General features: G+C 39.8%; 1 protein-coding gene across 1 annotated transcript; it reads right to left on the bottom strand.

The window, feature by feature from the left end:
* Positions 1 to 6,584: 6,584 nt before the first annotated feature.
* Positions 6,585 to 10,448, bottom strand: LOC145436361 (uncharacterized). Its single transcript, XM_080313705.1, has 8 exons — positions 10,299 to 10,448; positions 9,995 to 10,063; positions 9,847 to 9,918; positions 9,699 to 9,776; positions 9,340 to 9,626; positions 8,475 to 8,634; positions 7,942 to 8,051; positions 6,585 to 7,053 (listed from the first exon to the last, which is right to left on the bottom strand). Exons 4-8 carry the CDS (start codon positions 9,751 to 9,753, stop codon positions 6,991 to 6,993), a joined length of 675 nt encoding a protein of 224 aa, XP_080169831.1. The 5' UTR covers positions 9,754 to 9,776; positions 9,847 to 9,918; positions 9,995 to 10,063; positions 10,299 to 10,448; the 3' UTR covers positions 6,585 to 6,990.
* Positions 10,449 to 16,271: the final 5,823 nt, after the last annotated feature.

Genomic DNA, 16,271 nt, shown 5'->3' on the forward strand with positions numbered 1-16,271 from the left:
TATGTGATAGCTCCTTGCATAAGCGAAATTGTCGTTGTTTGTGTCCTTTATGCTGTGTTGGACTGCAATACCTATAACCCCTAACTGTGGTATGTGATAGATACACTTACATGGCCTGCGTTGTCGACTGTCGTTGTTTGGTCAGTGGTGCCACTCCTAGTGTTTTACACTAGATCTAATGTATTTTGACTTGGCCTAGTACATTTTCCTTCGAAATTCGGCGAATAGTGTTTTTTACTGAACAAATTTGTAACTGAGGATGCCGTTTTCACGCGCTTCGAATAATTTGTACCGGTACTTGAAGAGAGTAATTATTATCCGTCTGAACTTGCCCATTTAGCAAAATAGCGACCAGTCCTACATGTATTGTAAAATATGGAATCGCAACGGCCATTGGTGTACACAGAAAATGTCAGCTATGCCCGCTGCCATTGTTACGTGCGTAAGTGTTTGTTTGTTTGTGTGTGTGTGCTTGTATGTTGGAGGGGGGCGTGCCTCACCAGTCATGAACCTCACCGCACGTCACTGATCTGCGCTCGTCTGCAAGGCCGCCATCTAATCAAGTCGCTGAGAGATCTATACCAGTGGTTATCAATAAATCAGAGCTTGAGGCAGTACGCACCACAACTAGTAAAATCACATGACTCACATCATCATAATAACCGTCTGACATTAAAGATCATAATCTGCTAATGCATTTCAATTGCCAAGTTGCCAATAATCTACTGTTACAAATATATTGCTGTTTAGAAACGTTTTGTTGGGGTTTGTTGAAAAAATAAATAAATGGAGATATTTGCGTCAATCAGGCTGACTCGTAATGTTTACGAAACCCTTTTCGATTTGAAGAATTGGCATTGAGAATTCAAAATATAGGGTAAATATAGCTCCTTTTGCGAAATATCTACGTACTATAGCTGTTGAACTGACTATTTTGAGGTTTCCAAGCATTTCATATCGTATAAGTCGGCTATATCGGCTGGTAATTGTCGATAGGCTCATACAAGATATGTTTTCGAGAGGTATTTACGCATGATTTTACAACTTGAGATGTTTTTCTCAAGGGTTTTAAAACTCCGTTTTTTAGATGCAACCCTACCCCTGACGAGTCTCAGCCGAAAATATTCGAGTTCATTTCAATATGAATGTATTATTCAATTCACATACGGTAATCAAGGTCTTATCGGACATTCCCGACAGCGGGGCGCTGCAATTGATATTATCTTCAAAAGTCTGCTATCTCCATCCTGTGCCTTTGTGTAGTACATGTTTAGTATTTCGTCGCATGCTGAGTATCGCAAGTGAGATTCATTGATTGATTGCATCAATCAGAAGATTAATACTGGCTTTCCATAAAATACCGTTTCATTATAGTCTACAACGTGTACAAACAGATTTATACAAACAGACTGATATTAAATGAATGCATTGACCGCATTCTTATTGAAGCATGCGTATATTGCGTATTTTCGGCCGAACTGCTCATGTAAGATCGTCGGTATTCGAAGATTGTCATGCCTTACACGTTCAGATTAGGTATCATATAAATGAGAAGATAGCTGGCTTTCCATAGAAACCACGAGCAGCCCGTTACGACCTATACTATTGGTGATATTGCCAGATGAACTTGAACTTGGGTCATCATTGTCCCACGCCATTAAAAGGGTTAACGAAGTGACGGATTGAAGTGTCTTACACATTACACAAGCTCCGATGGCGGAAAATGTCATTGATCAAGTAACTGCTGAGGAGTGAGATTTGTTATGAATGGCGTGACGGCAAGCGTTGTCTAATCTTATGGTACACAAGTAGGACGGTTGCGAAAGCTTGTGGGAATACTAGGTAGATTTGGGATACTTGTGGGGCTGAGGGCAAGTGGGCATCATTCACCAACATAATTGAAAGTTAGTGCCCATCCATCGCGTGATGAATGATTATCAACCTTCAACTGGTTTTGGGATATGCAAGGTCAAATCGTGACTAAATGGGGTAAATATTGAAGCCTTAAATAAGCATTATGCATGTCCTGCATAATAATATATTCGAGGCAACAGGAAAACGGGCAATGCACATTAAGAAATCACTGAATACACAGCTATTGTTACCAGTGATGAGCGGATAGTGATTTTTGGGAATCAGAATCCGTCCGACAATTTGAGTCCCTGAGGAAACATTCGTCCGACTCCGAAGAATCTGAATATCTGAATCCGGGATATTCTAATGAACCTCGTTAAGTATACGAAAAAACCTTAGTGGTATAGAGGTATTCAACAACGTTGTCGAAGAATCCCAAATGTACAGCGGCGCTGAGAATCCTGAGATAGTTCTGCACTAAAATATTTCTAGCTGTATCTCGGGTAAAGAAAATAGAAAAATGAAACGAAAATTGTACTGGTAAGCATAGGAAGGAACTAGCAAGGTTATAACATAAAGACAACACCATTAACTTGATGCAGTGAAAATGAAGTTTCGTTCCGTTTGGGGGGATTGCATCCCAGATAGAAAGCAATGACAAATCGCATATATAAATATAACAGCAATACAAATCACAGAGATTATTATAACAATAATGACAAATAATAGACATTATTAGACCAACAATGCAAATCACATAAATCATTATACCAACAATGACAACTCACATATATTATTATAACAGCAATACAAATCACAAATATTATTATAACAGCAATGACAAACGATATACATCATTATAACAGCAATACAAATAACAGAGATTATTAGAACAACATTGCAAATCACAGACATTATTAGAGCTGCAATGACAAATCACGGATATTAATGAAACAGCAATCGAAGCGATGAACGGCAAGTCGAAAAGCCATGAACATGAAAAAAGTAATGAAAGGTAGTTGCCTCTAGCCACAGGATTTTACAATCATCGGATAATCAACAGACGATGCTGATAATCTCATTCGCTTTTTGCTCAAGGTATTTCCGCAATAGCCGAGAGCTTGTTTACAGGAGCAACACGACGCGGGTATGTTGAAAAAATCTTTGGCTGAATCGACTCAAAGTTGGGAGCATAGTGCATATAGTTGAATCTCGCCAAAATTTCAATACACAGAATGCACCATCAGCATTCTCAAATCAAGCCCCACAAGAGTTCTCCAAGTCTGCTTTCAAGTAGCGATTCACTTCATATTCTGGAGATTCTCATTCGCTTTCCTGATATTCAGAGCATTCATCGTCAACACTTGACTTTTAAGCTGCAGATCGTGACGGAGGAGCGTATTAATCATCATTTGCCGTATGAGGAAGGAGGAAGCAGTTTTTGAGATAGAGATGAGCCTGCTCCACAACCTTTTGCTCTTGAGCAGGAGCTGCCCTCATTGTCCGAAATTTCGGATTCAAAAAGAGAGCTAAATAACAGTTCGGAAATTTCAAATTTATATTTCGAACATATCTTTCTTCTTTTCTTCAAAAACACAGTTAATGATGATATTGATCATCGAATGTCATTCTTCTTAGCAACTTCCCTCTGTGTAAACCGACTTTGTGCAGAGTGGGATAAAATTCGTCTTCAAGATAAACAGTGCTATCATTGAAGTATTTGAGAAAAGACAAGATGAGTGAAAGCACATTTTGATCAATATTGTCCAGTCGATGATTTTTATTTCTTTCACTAGAAATGGGTCCAATTTAACCCTTGACTTTCATATAGAAAATGAGCATTTGAAGAGTAGATCCCCAGCACGTTTCATTACTTCGAACTAATGAACTGTTAAGCTTTTCAACGAAGCCAGCACGTTTGAAGTAAGCCGACAAACTTCTTCATTAATTGCAGTGCAAATAGAGTTGACGTAAACCATGCCGTCATCGTTCACTGTAATGGGGACAACGCTGGCATTCAAATCTTCTGCTTGCAGTAGATGTTTCAGTACCGTCGCTATCATGTGGCATGCGCATGTTGCACACTGATGCGTAGATAATGCGAGCTTGATGTTACTGCCTTGGTTACTGACATATACAAAACGCTCAGCCGCTTTATCACTGGTAAAGCCCAGTTCTCGATAGCCTGTCTGATATCAAGGCCAGTTTTTTTTAGTATCCGTGAATTGCCGAACAGCAGCAACATTACTTCTGAGAGTCAAGTTCTCTCCTACGAAATAGACAGTCAAGCTAATAAAGCCGGGGCTGTAATGGCTCGAGTCGCTATTTTTGGTGACTGGACTTGACTGTCATTTTCTTAAAATGAAAAATGACTCGAGCCCATTTTTGTATCGACTCGAGTTGTAATCGAGTCATTGTGCGGGACTCGGTCCAAGTCATATGACGCGAGACTGGGTCTACCAGCACAGGAATTTCATTGTAATTTCGAATAATTGTCAAGACATCATCACACTATTATAATTTCGTCGATCAGTAACTGGTTCTTGAAAATGCTAACAGAAACTGATTAGAGCGAGGAAAACTAGTATATTATGAATGCAAAGCATTCGATATCACCGAGCAGAGTTGTAAAAATAGGATTTCACATGACATTTACTTGGAAATGAACGGTCAACACAATAACTTGGACTCGGACTCGAGTCAGAACCCTATGACTCGGACTCTACTGCTTGACTTGGGCTCGGGCTTGACTCGGAGGTTTAATTGAAAATGACTCTACTTGACTCGAGTCAAAACTCTAAAAGTGAAATTGACTTGTGACTCGGAGCCATGTGACTTGGTTACAACCCTGATAAAGCTACGACCCTTTAGATCCGTCCACATGTCCGTGGTGATGCCAGACAGCCCATAGACTTATGACTTAATAGTAACTCTTAGTTCATCCAATAGCTTTCGCTTCAAACATCTGCTTCCTCATCCAACTTGGGTTCCACTGTAAATCTGGATGGCAAAACTGCTATTGCAATTGCTTTGCCATGTTTTCTACAATTCCGATCATGGCATCAGCCTGCTTCTTCAGGCACTTGCCCTCAAAAGAGCTCAGCGGTCTCATATCCTTGGCTGCAAATGAGATAACACCGCGGCAAACGTTCTCCTTTGATTTCTCGCTTACTTTTGTTTGAGAAGGAAAGGAATGAACTTACTTTTCAACTGCGATCCATTATTGCACTTTTGGATATGATTTCTAAGATACGACTAACCACATGTAACCTTGTTATGTTTTAGCTCAGTGGTTCGCAAACTGGAGCGCGAAAACATCTGACGTGGGCGTAAAGCTGCGGTCAACTGATTTTTTTCTTTTGCGCTCCGCGCGATTTACCTAACATTCGTAGTTGTTCCTCTGTTTATAGTTGAATTTCGTTGTTTATAGTTGAATTTCGTAATTGATAATTCTTTCATCAACAGTCATAACCTTCCAAGCCATCAAACTACCTGCTGGGATTACCACCACTCTGGTTGCATTTTGTGATATGACAATAAGCGGGCGCGAAATTTTCCACTATCATAAAAGGGGGCGTGTCTAAGAAAGTTTGAGAACCACTGTTTTAGCTGAACCCTGCAATTATGGCATCTCGCACATACCCAGTATTCTCGCCACCATTATACACCAGGTATAAATGCTTCCACACGCCACTCTCTTTCTGCGTCTTTGTGGGTAACCAACTAGACATCGACGGTCCTTCAGCCATTATTTATGCAAGGAACGAAAACCTGTCAGTCCGAAATCATTATCACTACCATCATTAAAATCGACGATCACATGATAAATTAAATGTAGCAGTTGATGAAGTTTCACTCAACATAGGGTTACCATACGCGCTAAGATAATGGATAATGGATAGATTCAAGAGAAAATGGGCATAAATAACGCTAAATAGGAAATTCGTGGTTCGGTTGAAATCGACGACCTTTGTACCCAACTACTGTGTGCGATGCGGAACAAAATTTCTGGGCATTACTTGGCTTTTATGGATATTAAATGTTGGTACTTCGTGAAAACAGCCCCGAAATTTCTCAGGCTATCTTTTTTATTGGGGGATTAAACTACTTCTACTTGCCAAACTGAAAATATCGAAAAGTAAGTAAGTAGATCACAAAATATTGCAAAGTAGAAGAAGAGAAAATCAGATCTACTTGAGTAAGGACCAGCAGTAGAGGAAAACTACTTGAGTACTTCTAAAAAATAGAAGTACTTCATTACTGACCACCACTGCTTTAGATTCATCTTCAAGCGCTATTGGCACAGTACGTTGTCATCGTCGCACGATCTTGGCTTTGTCGCTCTTCATGCTTCGCAAGTCGTGTCTTTGAGCTTCGTGAGAAGGCTGAGTAGGTCCTCGGAATCGTGGGTAGGTAACGTAAAGCAGGAAATTGTCAGTAGCAATGGCAAAGAATCTATGGGCGTTCTTCACCCGTCATAGACTTGTCTAAGTGATTGGATAGTTTCAAGTCATCTGTTTGCTCGACAAGATTGAGTCATGAGTGATTTGCATTTTAGCGTATCTCTCTCAGCTCCTCTCGAATTCGAGGTGACTCGTTCGGTTCATGGTCCCATCAGGAATAATGATTCCGTCGGTTTCGTTCGGCTCAGCTTTCGTGTATGATTAGGAATGAGTAGCAAGACACCATTTATATCTGCCTTTGTATCTGTATGTCCAATGTGTGTATGCGCCCAGTAAACACAGTACAGACCAAAGATGTAGAAAAGCCGAGCCGATATAGTAGATATTAGATCTCGGCAGGTCGTAGAAAGGGGGATTTTGTGTCGACTCAATTCAACGTCTTTTCCATGTCCTTCAATAATGTAAATATTATGCAGATGCTACAGCCTTTAAACATGGTGAGTAGAATGTAGATCCTACGTTAGAAGAAGAAGATCCTGATATAATAACCTGTTTTCTACCACTATGGGCTTAACCTGATCACGGCTGCGTACACACACCACATTATTTACTACATATTAATCACATTTGTGATAATTTAATTTCAAACCAATTGGCAATAATGCCGTTGTAAAAAATACAACGAACAAACGAACGAATGCCTTTAGAAAGAAAGTGAAAACAGTCCTTATCATCAGGTTTCATCTTCTGATGAGCCAGTTAAATAACCAGCATGCGGCCTTTTCTTTTCAACACCCTGCAGAAATAAAATGAAAATGATGATTAATAGCTAAGACATTCGTACTGCGAAAATGGCAGAGGTAGCGACTAACGAATGACTCCTACATTTTTTTCGCCCATACTTACTAAAATGGATTCGATTCTGAACTATTTCCAGTCAAGTTTTCAAGTTTTATTATTATATTTTTTAATATTATATGACTAGAGAACTGACTTCAATCGTCACTTCTACTTGATTATCAAGATCAACGATGACTACTTCAGCACTCTTTGAAAACAGCCACTAACACAAAAAGAATTCTTGACTAGAGAACTGACTTCAATCGCCACTTCTACTTGTGTATCAAGATCAACGATGACTACTTCAGGAATCTTTGAAAACAGCCACTAACACAAAAAGAATTCTTGACTAGAGAACTGACTTCAATCGCCACTTCTACTTGATTATCAAGATCAACGATGACTACTTCAGCACTCTTTGAAAACAGCCACTAACACAAAAAGAATTCTTGACTAGAGAACTGACTTCAATCGCCACTTCTACTTGATTATCAAGATCAACGATGACTACTTCAGCACTCTTTGAAAACAGCCACTAACACAAAAAGAATTCTTGACTAGAGAACTGACTTCAATCGGCACTTCTACTTGTTTATCAAGATCAACGATGACTACTTCAGCAATCTTTGAAAACAGCCACTAACACAAAAAAGAATTTTTGACTAAGATTTCTTCACATTCTGTCAAAAATGATCAATTCAATAATCCAAATAAATCAGATATTTAGCAGCTAACTGATTGAGAGAAAGGGCATCCGAGTACCAGGCATAGCTTTATAAATATATAGAAGTGTTTAATTACAGCAGTCGATTGATGATGTCAAGAGCATAAATTGAAATCAAACCTTCCATCGAGATCCCCCTTTTTGGCTGGGAAAATGCCGCAGTGCCTCACCCACTACACGAATGTAATCTTTTTCAGGGAAACTCCTGCCATGGATCTTTTTGCAAGCTCCTAAAGGTATTATCATTAACATTTGGTTTGGCAGTCATTCAACTTCTTGAAACATTTTTGATAAAATAACAAACAAAAATCATATTCAAGTTCAGTTAAAATGCTCAGTATATCTAGCACAGTTGTCCCCAGTCGTTTCTACTCAGCATGTTTCCTAGTGGCGTGTTATAGACTTCGTGATTCACCCTCCATTCTATGGTAAACACAAAGCATGGAACAAGATATTTCAAATGCTGCATATTTCTCATGACTGCTCCGTTTATAAAATTATATTGCCTGCACTGGCTAAAGCCAGATTCCCTCTTCACATAGTGGGGAATTCCCCCGGTTGGAAACCACTGATCCAGCCTCATTAGGGACATGGGCGTATAAAACAAAGGTCGAACAATGACATGTTCTCGGATTATCATAAATGCTCCTCACTATATATGATCTTGTCCAAAGCCAAGTTGCTGAAAGCCTCTTTTGCATTTTTGCCAACGCGGCTGTAGCAACTCCATACTCCAGCGCTGGCGACCTTTTTCAAGATGAATCGAACAGTTTGCCCTATATTGTCGCCTCCGACTGAGCTGAATCCAATTATCTGAAATCAAAATATGAAAACAGATTTAGTTAACTATCCTAGACCCTATAATCCTGGTAAAGATCTTCACAATCTTCTTAGGTTAAGAATAAAGATATATAGAAGCACTGCGTAAAATAAAAAATTCCACATGCATATTTCAATGAAAAATAAATAAAAAATTTATTCACTTACGCTGCCAAATGAATAATTCACAATACGTCAGTAGTGTCAGTAGTTTACAACCACTTGCCCATACCGGTCCTAATAAAACTTCCAATGTAATTGCAAAGTTTTCGCAAATTCAGTAATTTTAATTATAATCTAATACCATATAATTCTAACATCATTTGGAAAAAAACTGTAGCTGCAAATCTAATCATAGTATGATTTGACATAAACTGTAGGAACAACTCTAATTCTAATTTAATTTTTAAACACAGGAAGTTTTATGGTTGCTTAACTTTCGTGTGGAGGCAGACTCACATCTTTATGCTGATTAATTAATGTTTTTATCATATAAAAACACCACAAGTTCAGTCGCCAGTCACCATGTTTAATGGTTTATCCAAGCATGTTGCGTGAACTATACAAATAAAAAATGAATCTGTATGGGCAGCTGATTCTCGGTGAATGAAATAACACAATCATATTGGTACTCCAAGCAATACGATCAAGTTCTTCTACTTCCATAATTTATACAATAAAATCATGAGCTCAACATACCGCATCGCTTGCGAATTCTTTATTTTGTTGTAATTTCTTATCAAATGCTTTCAAATCCTCATTAGTAGTCATGGTTACTGGGATTATATCTTGCACAATCAAATCTGATGGCTTCTTGCTGTTTCTTCTGCCTTTGACACTGTGGCTTATTTCCATTATGATAGGCTCCAGACTGGACAAAGTGGCTTGCATTTGTCCAATGCCATCTTGCATTTGTCCAATGGCATCTTGCATTTGTCCGACAGCATCACGAACATCATATTCCAAGTTTCCTTCAACTATAGTACCTGCATATACCCAATAAGAATAATACCGTAACCAAGCAAGGGTATTTCATATCAAGCACATTTACTACATACCACTTGCAGCACTCGTACTGCTACCCGAGAAGCTGACTTCATTTTTTTCGAGCATCGTGCTACTTGCACTTTCGTTATCTTGAAAGATTTTTGAAAGCCTTAGGCTACATGGCATATACTATGAATAGCTCTAGAATTCTTTACATACCGACTAATTCGACTTGACCTGGACCTGGATTGTTGGCAACATCATTTGTTGAAACATTTACGCTTTGGTTATCTAATGAAAAATTCAGCTATTACAAAACATTCTGTATGTTATGCACCCACCCTAGCAGTGGTGTCAATATCACTACCCCATTCTGTTGCAATCTTTTTAGTAGCTGGAGCAGCCGAAGAAGAGAGATCTTCTGTGATTTCATTGTCTGTGAAAGATTGTTTTTCGTGATATATTGAGAAAATAAAATGATATCAACCAGTAGACTTAGCTACCACTAATAAATTCTTCAAATTGTAAATAAATTCAGGAATAGGAAATATTATTCTAGTGTCGGCTTTGTGTCGATTATATTTTAGCAACTATGTTTATCACACTTCAACTATACAGCGATTACAGCAGTAGGCCTAATCAGGGAATGGATATACCAAGAGAAAACTCACCCGAAGATTCGTAGAGCCTTTTCGGACGTCGTCTAATTCTTGAATTCTCAGTTTCCGAGCTCGATGTATCCAAATTGCTTGTGTATTCAGATTTCGACAGCCACTGTTTTGCAACTTTCCAATCATCTAAATTAAATAAGATTTGTAATCAAGATAAATCCTCACAGTGTATTTGAATGTTTAAACCTGTTGGGAAAGTGATTCTTCAGATTCCAGTACCGGAACCGCAGCGATCACACTTGAGCTACCTTCCATGCTGTCTGCGAATGAAGATTCTTCTTCGTGGCTATCAGTATTATCAGATGTTGAAAATGTGCCTTGTTTGAGCTTCAAATGCTTAGCCTTCACCCAACGTCTCTGATAGGATCGGCGCTTCCGCATTGTGTCCTCCATATATTCTGATTTCAAGTCACCGTGCAGTCACTTGAGATTCCGCAGAAACAGCAATGACCAAAACAATATTATTAATCTGCAGACCTATATAAGTAAAGTTTCATTTTAGGCGATTAAAGTCGACTGTTGTGACAGGTATCTATCAATCACATCAGTTTTTGCAAAATCGGGTCTGGTTTACCTTGTTGGCCACATCAAGAAGTGCTCACTGAGTGATGTGACGACCACCGGTTAGTGAGTGTGAGTGGTCCCCATCAGACATGGGGTGATTACTTCATGAATGTAATCGATTGCGATTACGATTACTTATGAATCACGCGATTACGATTACAGCAAAATCCGCGAGTAGTCGATTACGATTACGATTACTTCGGATTTTTTTCGAATGTAATCGATTGCGATTACGATTACTTGGAAATGCTGTAATCGTCATAATCGATTACGATTACTAATCACGATTACCCCATGTCTGGTCCCCATGAGCATGTCCAACGATTGTTGTTTCACGTGATCAACAACTGTGCTCCCAACGAAACCCAATCATGACCTGTCCTAGTCTGAGATGCAATCCCAGAGTATATCAAATTGCTGCGTTGTGCAAACCACTAAACCAGTTTACTTAATTGCTGATACATGCTCATCTTATCAATACATTATATACCATGTGATGAGCACGCTTATAATTTGGATTGGGTTTTGAGTTACTTAACACATCAATGACTATTGACTATACTTTCAAAGTCATTACAAACAACATCAATAACAACTTCAAAATTGCAGATTATCAAAGGATGTGATAAAATGTTTCCGCGTCAATTTCGGTTATGACTATGCACTATTGCAGACCTTCATTCACTGCTAGTTCAATTGCCGACAAAAGCAAGATAAAGCAGAAGTCAGTCCGCGTACGCATACAGATTCCAGAGCGAACTTCTATATTAGCACTGTAAATGTCCTAATACGTTTGCTAAAGCACCAGCTACCCCAAGACAGTAAGCTAGTCGTACCGTTCTAAACTTCCGACGGCCTGCTCTCAATATCTAGGAATATTCACTAACGCTACACACAAAAGACAACCCAATTAGTCTATGAATATTTACTTCCTCTTTTCCGACATCATCAGCAATCTGCTTCAGTCCGGCAGCAACCAGAACCAGCACGCTACTATACGCATGACTGGTCTTTTCATCCGAAGGCTCCGGAGTTATTATGCTTCCGGAGCAGGGTAAGTTGCACTTCACGCAACATAATGAAGGGTTAATGATGTTTTCTAATGGATATATCGAAGCTTTCGCATGAGATCGAAGAACACCGGATAGGAATATATATCGTTTTTGAATGTAACACCGAAGTATCCTTTCTACGTATTTTAGACATACCTGCAAGCGATAGAAAATTAGCATTATTAGGTTAACAACGGGATATAACGAAGTCTAACGCATGTCATGGAACAACACCGAGTAGGAATTTATTTTGATTGAATATAACCTCTAGACCAGTGGTTCCCAACCGGGGAGGAATTCCCCCCTTGGGGGGAATTTTGCAATTTTTAGGGAGGAATTCCACTTTAGAATTGTAACGGATTTCCCAAATTGTTCATGTTCAAACTGTTACGTAGTCAAGTCAAGTCAGTTATATCAGAACGTATGCCCCGTATGGCTGCTTTTTGTTTGCTGAAAGTATCTTCAAATGTAATTTGAAATCTTTTTTTCACATACAAATCCCCCCCACCCCCATTTTTAACTAGTTCAGATGTGCTGCAGTTCGCACGACAATTTTGTAGGCCAGCGACGGCCTCTCAATAAAATATATCCTAAGCGAGTAAATGTCGTGCCGAATCTATCACAAGGCCTCTAGTGAAAGTATTTATCTTATATTTTCAAGTCAGCATTTTCAGACAGTGACTAAGTATTTCAACGTCATCGATTCAAGTCAAAGAGATCGCTAGCCTGGCTTTATTTTTAGTGAACAGCTACCCGATCGAAAAAAGACATGGTAAACTTGGTGCAATGCTGCCGAAACGTAATGGGTGTCCTAAATTTCAATGAGCTCCAGTGGGGAATCTGATCACGCGTATGTTATATATCAAGGCTGTAACCCAATCACGATGCTCCGAGTCACAAGTCAATCTCACTTCCATAGTTTTGACTCGAGTCAAGTCGAGTCATTTTAAATTCCTCATTGAGTCAAGTCCGATTCCAATTCACCGAGCAGACGGTAGAGTCCGAGTCATGGTATTATGACTCGAGTACGAGTCCAAGTCACACTCAAGTCAACACTGTTGGTGATATTGAATGATTTGGATTTATGATATACTAATTTTCATCACTTTGAGCAGTTTCTTGTCGCATTGTCAAGTACCAGGATCAATAGACGAAATTCCAACAGAGTGGTCACTCTACTGTTCTTCAAAATTACAATGAAATGTCGGTCTTGGCCGTTTTATAGTCTTGAGTCATATGGCTGAGTCGAAATCGAGTCAATACCCAGATTGTCTCGAGTCGAGTCGTTTCCGTATTTTGAGAAAATTACTCGAGTCAAGTCGAGTTATCAGAAAGTGGTGACACGAGTCAAACTCGAGTCTGGTCAACCCTGCTATTTATGAAAGTGCGGTACCACTATTGTTGGCCAAATGCATAAGCAAACTTTAGAAAAAAATCGCGAGAACAGTAAATTTATGAATACTGATTTTCATAGCACTTGTATTAGCGATTGGGGCACGGTGAGCTGAAAACACAAATGAAAGTGTGGGGGTCTGTTGAGTCAAGCCTTCCAGAATTTGTGTGATTGGGACCAAGACCATGGTTTTTGGAGGTGTGCAAAGTGTTATTACAGCACTGCTAGAGACAAAAACTCGGTACCGCCCGTCTTATTCTCTCAGTCAACAGGTGTTTGCGCGGTAAAAATGACCTTTTCTATTCATCGGCAGATTTATCCTAAGGGGGGAATTTTGGCTTAAATTTCGGCCAAGGGAGGCACGAGATGAAAAAGGTTGGGAACCACTGCTCTAGACCATCCTACTACGTATTTTAGACATTCCCCCGACACTTAGAAAATCAGAACCTAATCGAGATGATCCCGGATGATCCTTTTACGGTTTTGTGTTTGCTGGGCGTGTATGTCCTGCGATAGCGGATATGAAGTAGTCTCGAAGAAAATCCAGTGTACGTGACTGCGCTGTGTGAAGGCTCGGTCATGTCGTCGCTGTGTTGCGATTACGTCATTCAGCAGGTGAGAAGGAAATATATATACTCTGTGTAGCCTTCAGTATTCAGATTTCAGTTGTTCTGGAGTATTGATAGGAAGATCTGTCAGCGGTACGGCATACTCGACCAAAAGAAAACTGGTAGATCCTCGATCCCAGTCAACGGTGCATGAAAAAGTTTGTGTAGAACGTCATCGAGTCTAAGCATGGTTTTGAAAGCAAGCATTTCATGGCGAAGGCGGTAATTCCGTGTGATTGTAGCTCAGCATCCACGAAGACGAACTAACGATTCCAATGTGGCCAGTGCAAATCAAGTTTGCGACTTACGTGTGTTCACTGTTCATCGCTTCCTATCGTTATCCTGGTAACGCTCGTGACAATGCAATGTTCACGTCTGCGGCGGATCACGTCTGGGTCACCAGAATATAGCGCGGTGTGTTGTAACTATTCTAGCAATTTGAGGCATCGGGTATGTGGCGGGACTGAAGGCAATGCACTTAATCGGGCTGATATACATACTGCGCTATTTGAATGATACTGCATATAGCGCAACTCAGTTATAATCTCAATTACTAGGTATATTGGCGGAATTTAAATGTAGCATTGATATTCTCAAAACAAAAGAGTGGACCAAGCCTTCACGATAGTCTAGTGGTGATCACAATGCGATTGTACCCAACCAACCCTACTTCAAATCGAACAAAGTTGTTATGTAATTGGCGCGAAATTTTGAAACATGTAGATGTTGCATTGGGTGTGACATGGACGTGGCAATTGGGATGACGTGACGCTATCTTATGGGCGAGCGTATAAAAGACCTTCGTAACACTGCCAATGCTAAATCAACTCAACGATGCGTTGATCGCAATCACCGTCCGATCGTTGAAACAGTCACCGGTCAATCTTACTTTCACAGTTTTGACTCGACTCAAGTTGAGCCATTTTCAAGTCATCAACGAGTCAAGTCCTAGTCCAAGTCAGGGTGTAGAGCTGGCATTATATTTTTGTGATTTGCACGAAGTGAATTTTCTAAGCCATTTATATACAGTTGTGGTTTCAATAATGTGTGATGCTCGAATACTTGACTAGAAGCATAAAACTCGATTCAGAGTCAAATCTCTCAGGTACTCGATTTCGATCAGCCCTAATGTTGCGTCATATCGGAATCACCAATAACACGTGTATATGAGTATTATTGATGATATCTGGAGTGGTCTCTGGATGAGAAAAACTATGTCCGGTTTATGTGCAATGCACATGGTTGTCCACTAATAAACCACATTCACCCATCTCTCCAGAAAATAATACAGCCACAAAAAATCAATAAAGTCTGCGCGGCGCGGCGGAATTAAAATACAAAAAATTACGGGTAAAAATCTAAAATAAATCGCATTGATTTAAATCAGCCTGATTTAAACCAGAACCCTAGTGGCAGATGGCTATCAGGAGGGTTGCACGTAATGTGGAAGACAATTTTAGTGATTGCATGACCTCTCCTCGTACGCGATATCTAACTCCGGACACTTAAAAATTGCATAAGTCGGTTATCGAAACAAGTCCTCTTTATCGCTCGCGACTGTTCCATTCTGTGACATGTCCGTAACTAACACAAACGTCAAATCCATTTCGCACTCTTCGGCGGTTAATATTATCTGCCACCATATCTTCTCGAATTTAGGATGGAATCGTAATAAAGCTATTCGCTGTTTTTCAGGTTACAATTTTATTTGAATCTTCAATTCCACCAGCAAAATGTTAGTGTGTCAAAAGGTCATGATCGGGCTCATGATATTTGAAATCTTTTCTGGGATTATATTAATTTTTTTGGAGGCTTGTATCTTGGATCAGCGGGGTACGGTAATAAAAATGTAGGTTTTAAGCCATTCAAAGGTGGACAAAGAATATGGTAGGGATCCGTTGGAATCTGGTTAAGGATGAGAACAACTTGGAGAAAGCATACAGCGGATATCGCCGGAGCAGCTATGACACTGGTCGCTGCACTAGCCGGATTTATTTTAAATTTGCCATCCTGCCCCTCAGACATCATCAACGTGGTAATATCGATCTTCTGCTTTTTGGTGATGTTACTGGCGTTTCTTCACTGCGTATCAAGTTACCGCCGTATGAGAGCAGAACTACACACCTCGACGCCTAACTCACTACAGCGGCATCAAAGCGAATTGGATAGAAGTTACGCGTCAATATCAGACGTAATAGGAGACGACCACCCAGCTGAGCTTGAAGATACTGCCACTGGTCAAGTATCCGCAGTATAGCAGAGATTACCATCCGCGGCTCTCAAAGCTTCATGCGGCTCCGAGGTAGTCTTCTTGCGGCTCTGATTGACCTCAAAATATGCCACAAAATATAATAGA

Source organism: Botryllus schlosseri, chromosome 3 (genome assembly GCF_051294905.1).
Source record: "Botryllus schlosseri isolate E-star chromosome 3, Bs_hap1, whole genome shotgun sequence".
NCBI classification, from domain to species: domain Eukaryota; kingdom Metazoa; phylum Chordata; class Ascidiacea; order Stolidobranchia; family Styelidae; genus Botryllus; species Botryllus schlosseri.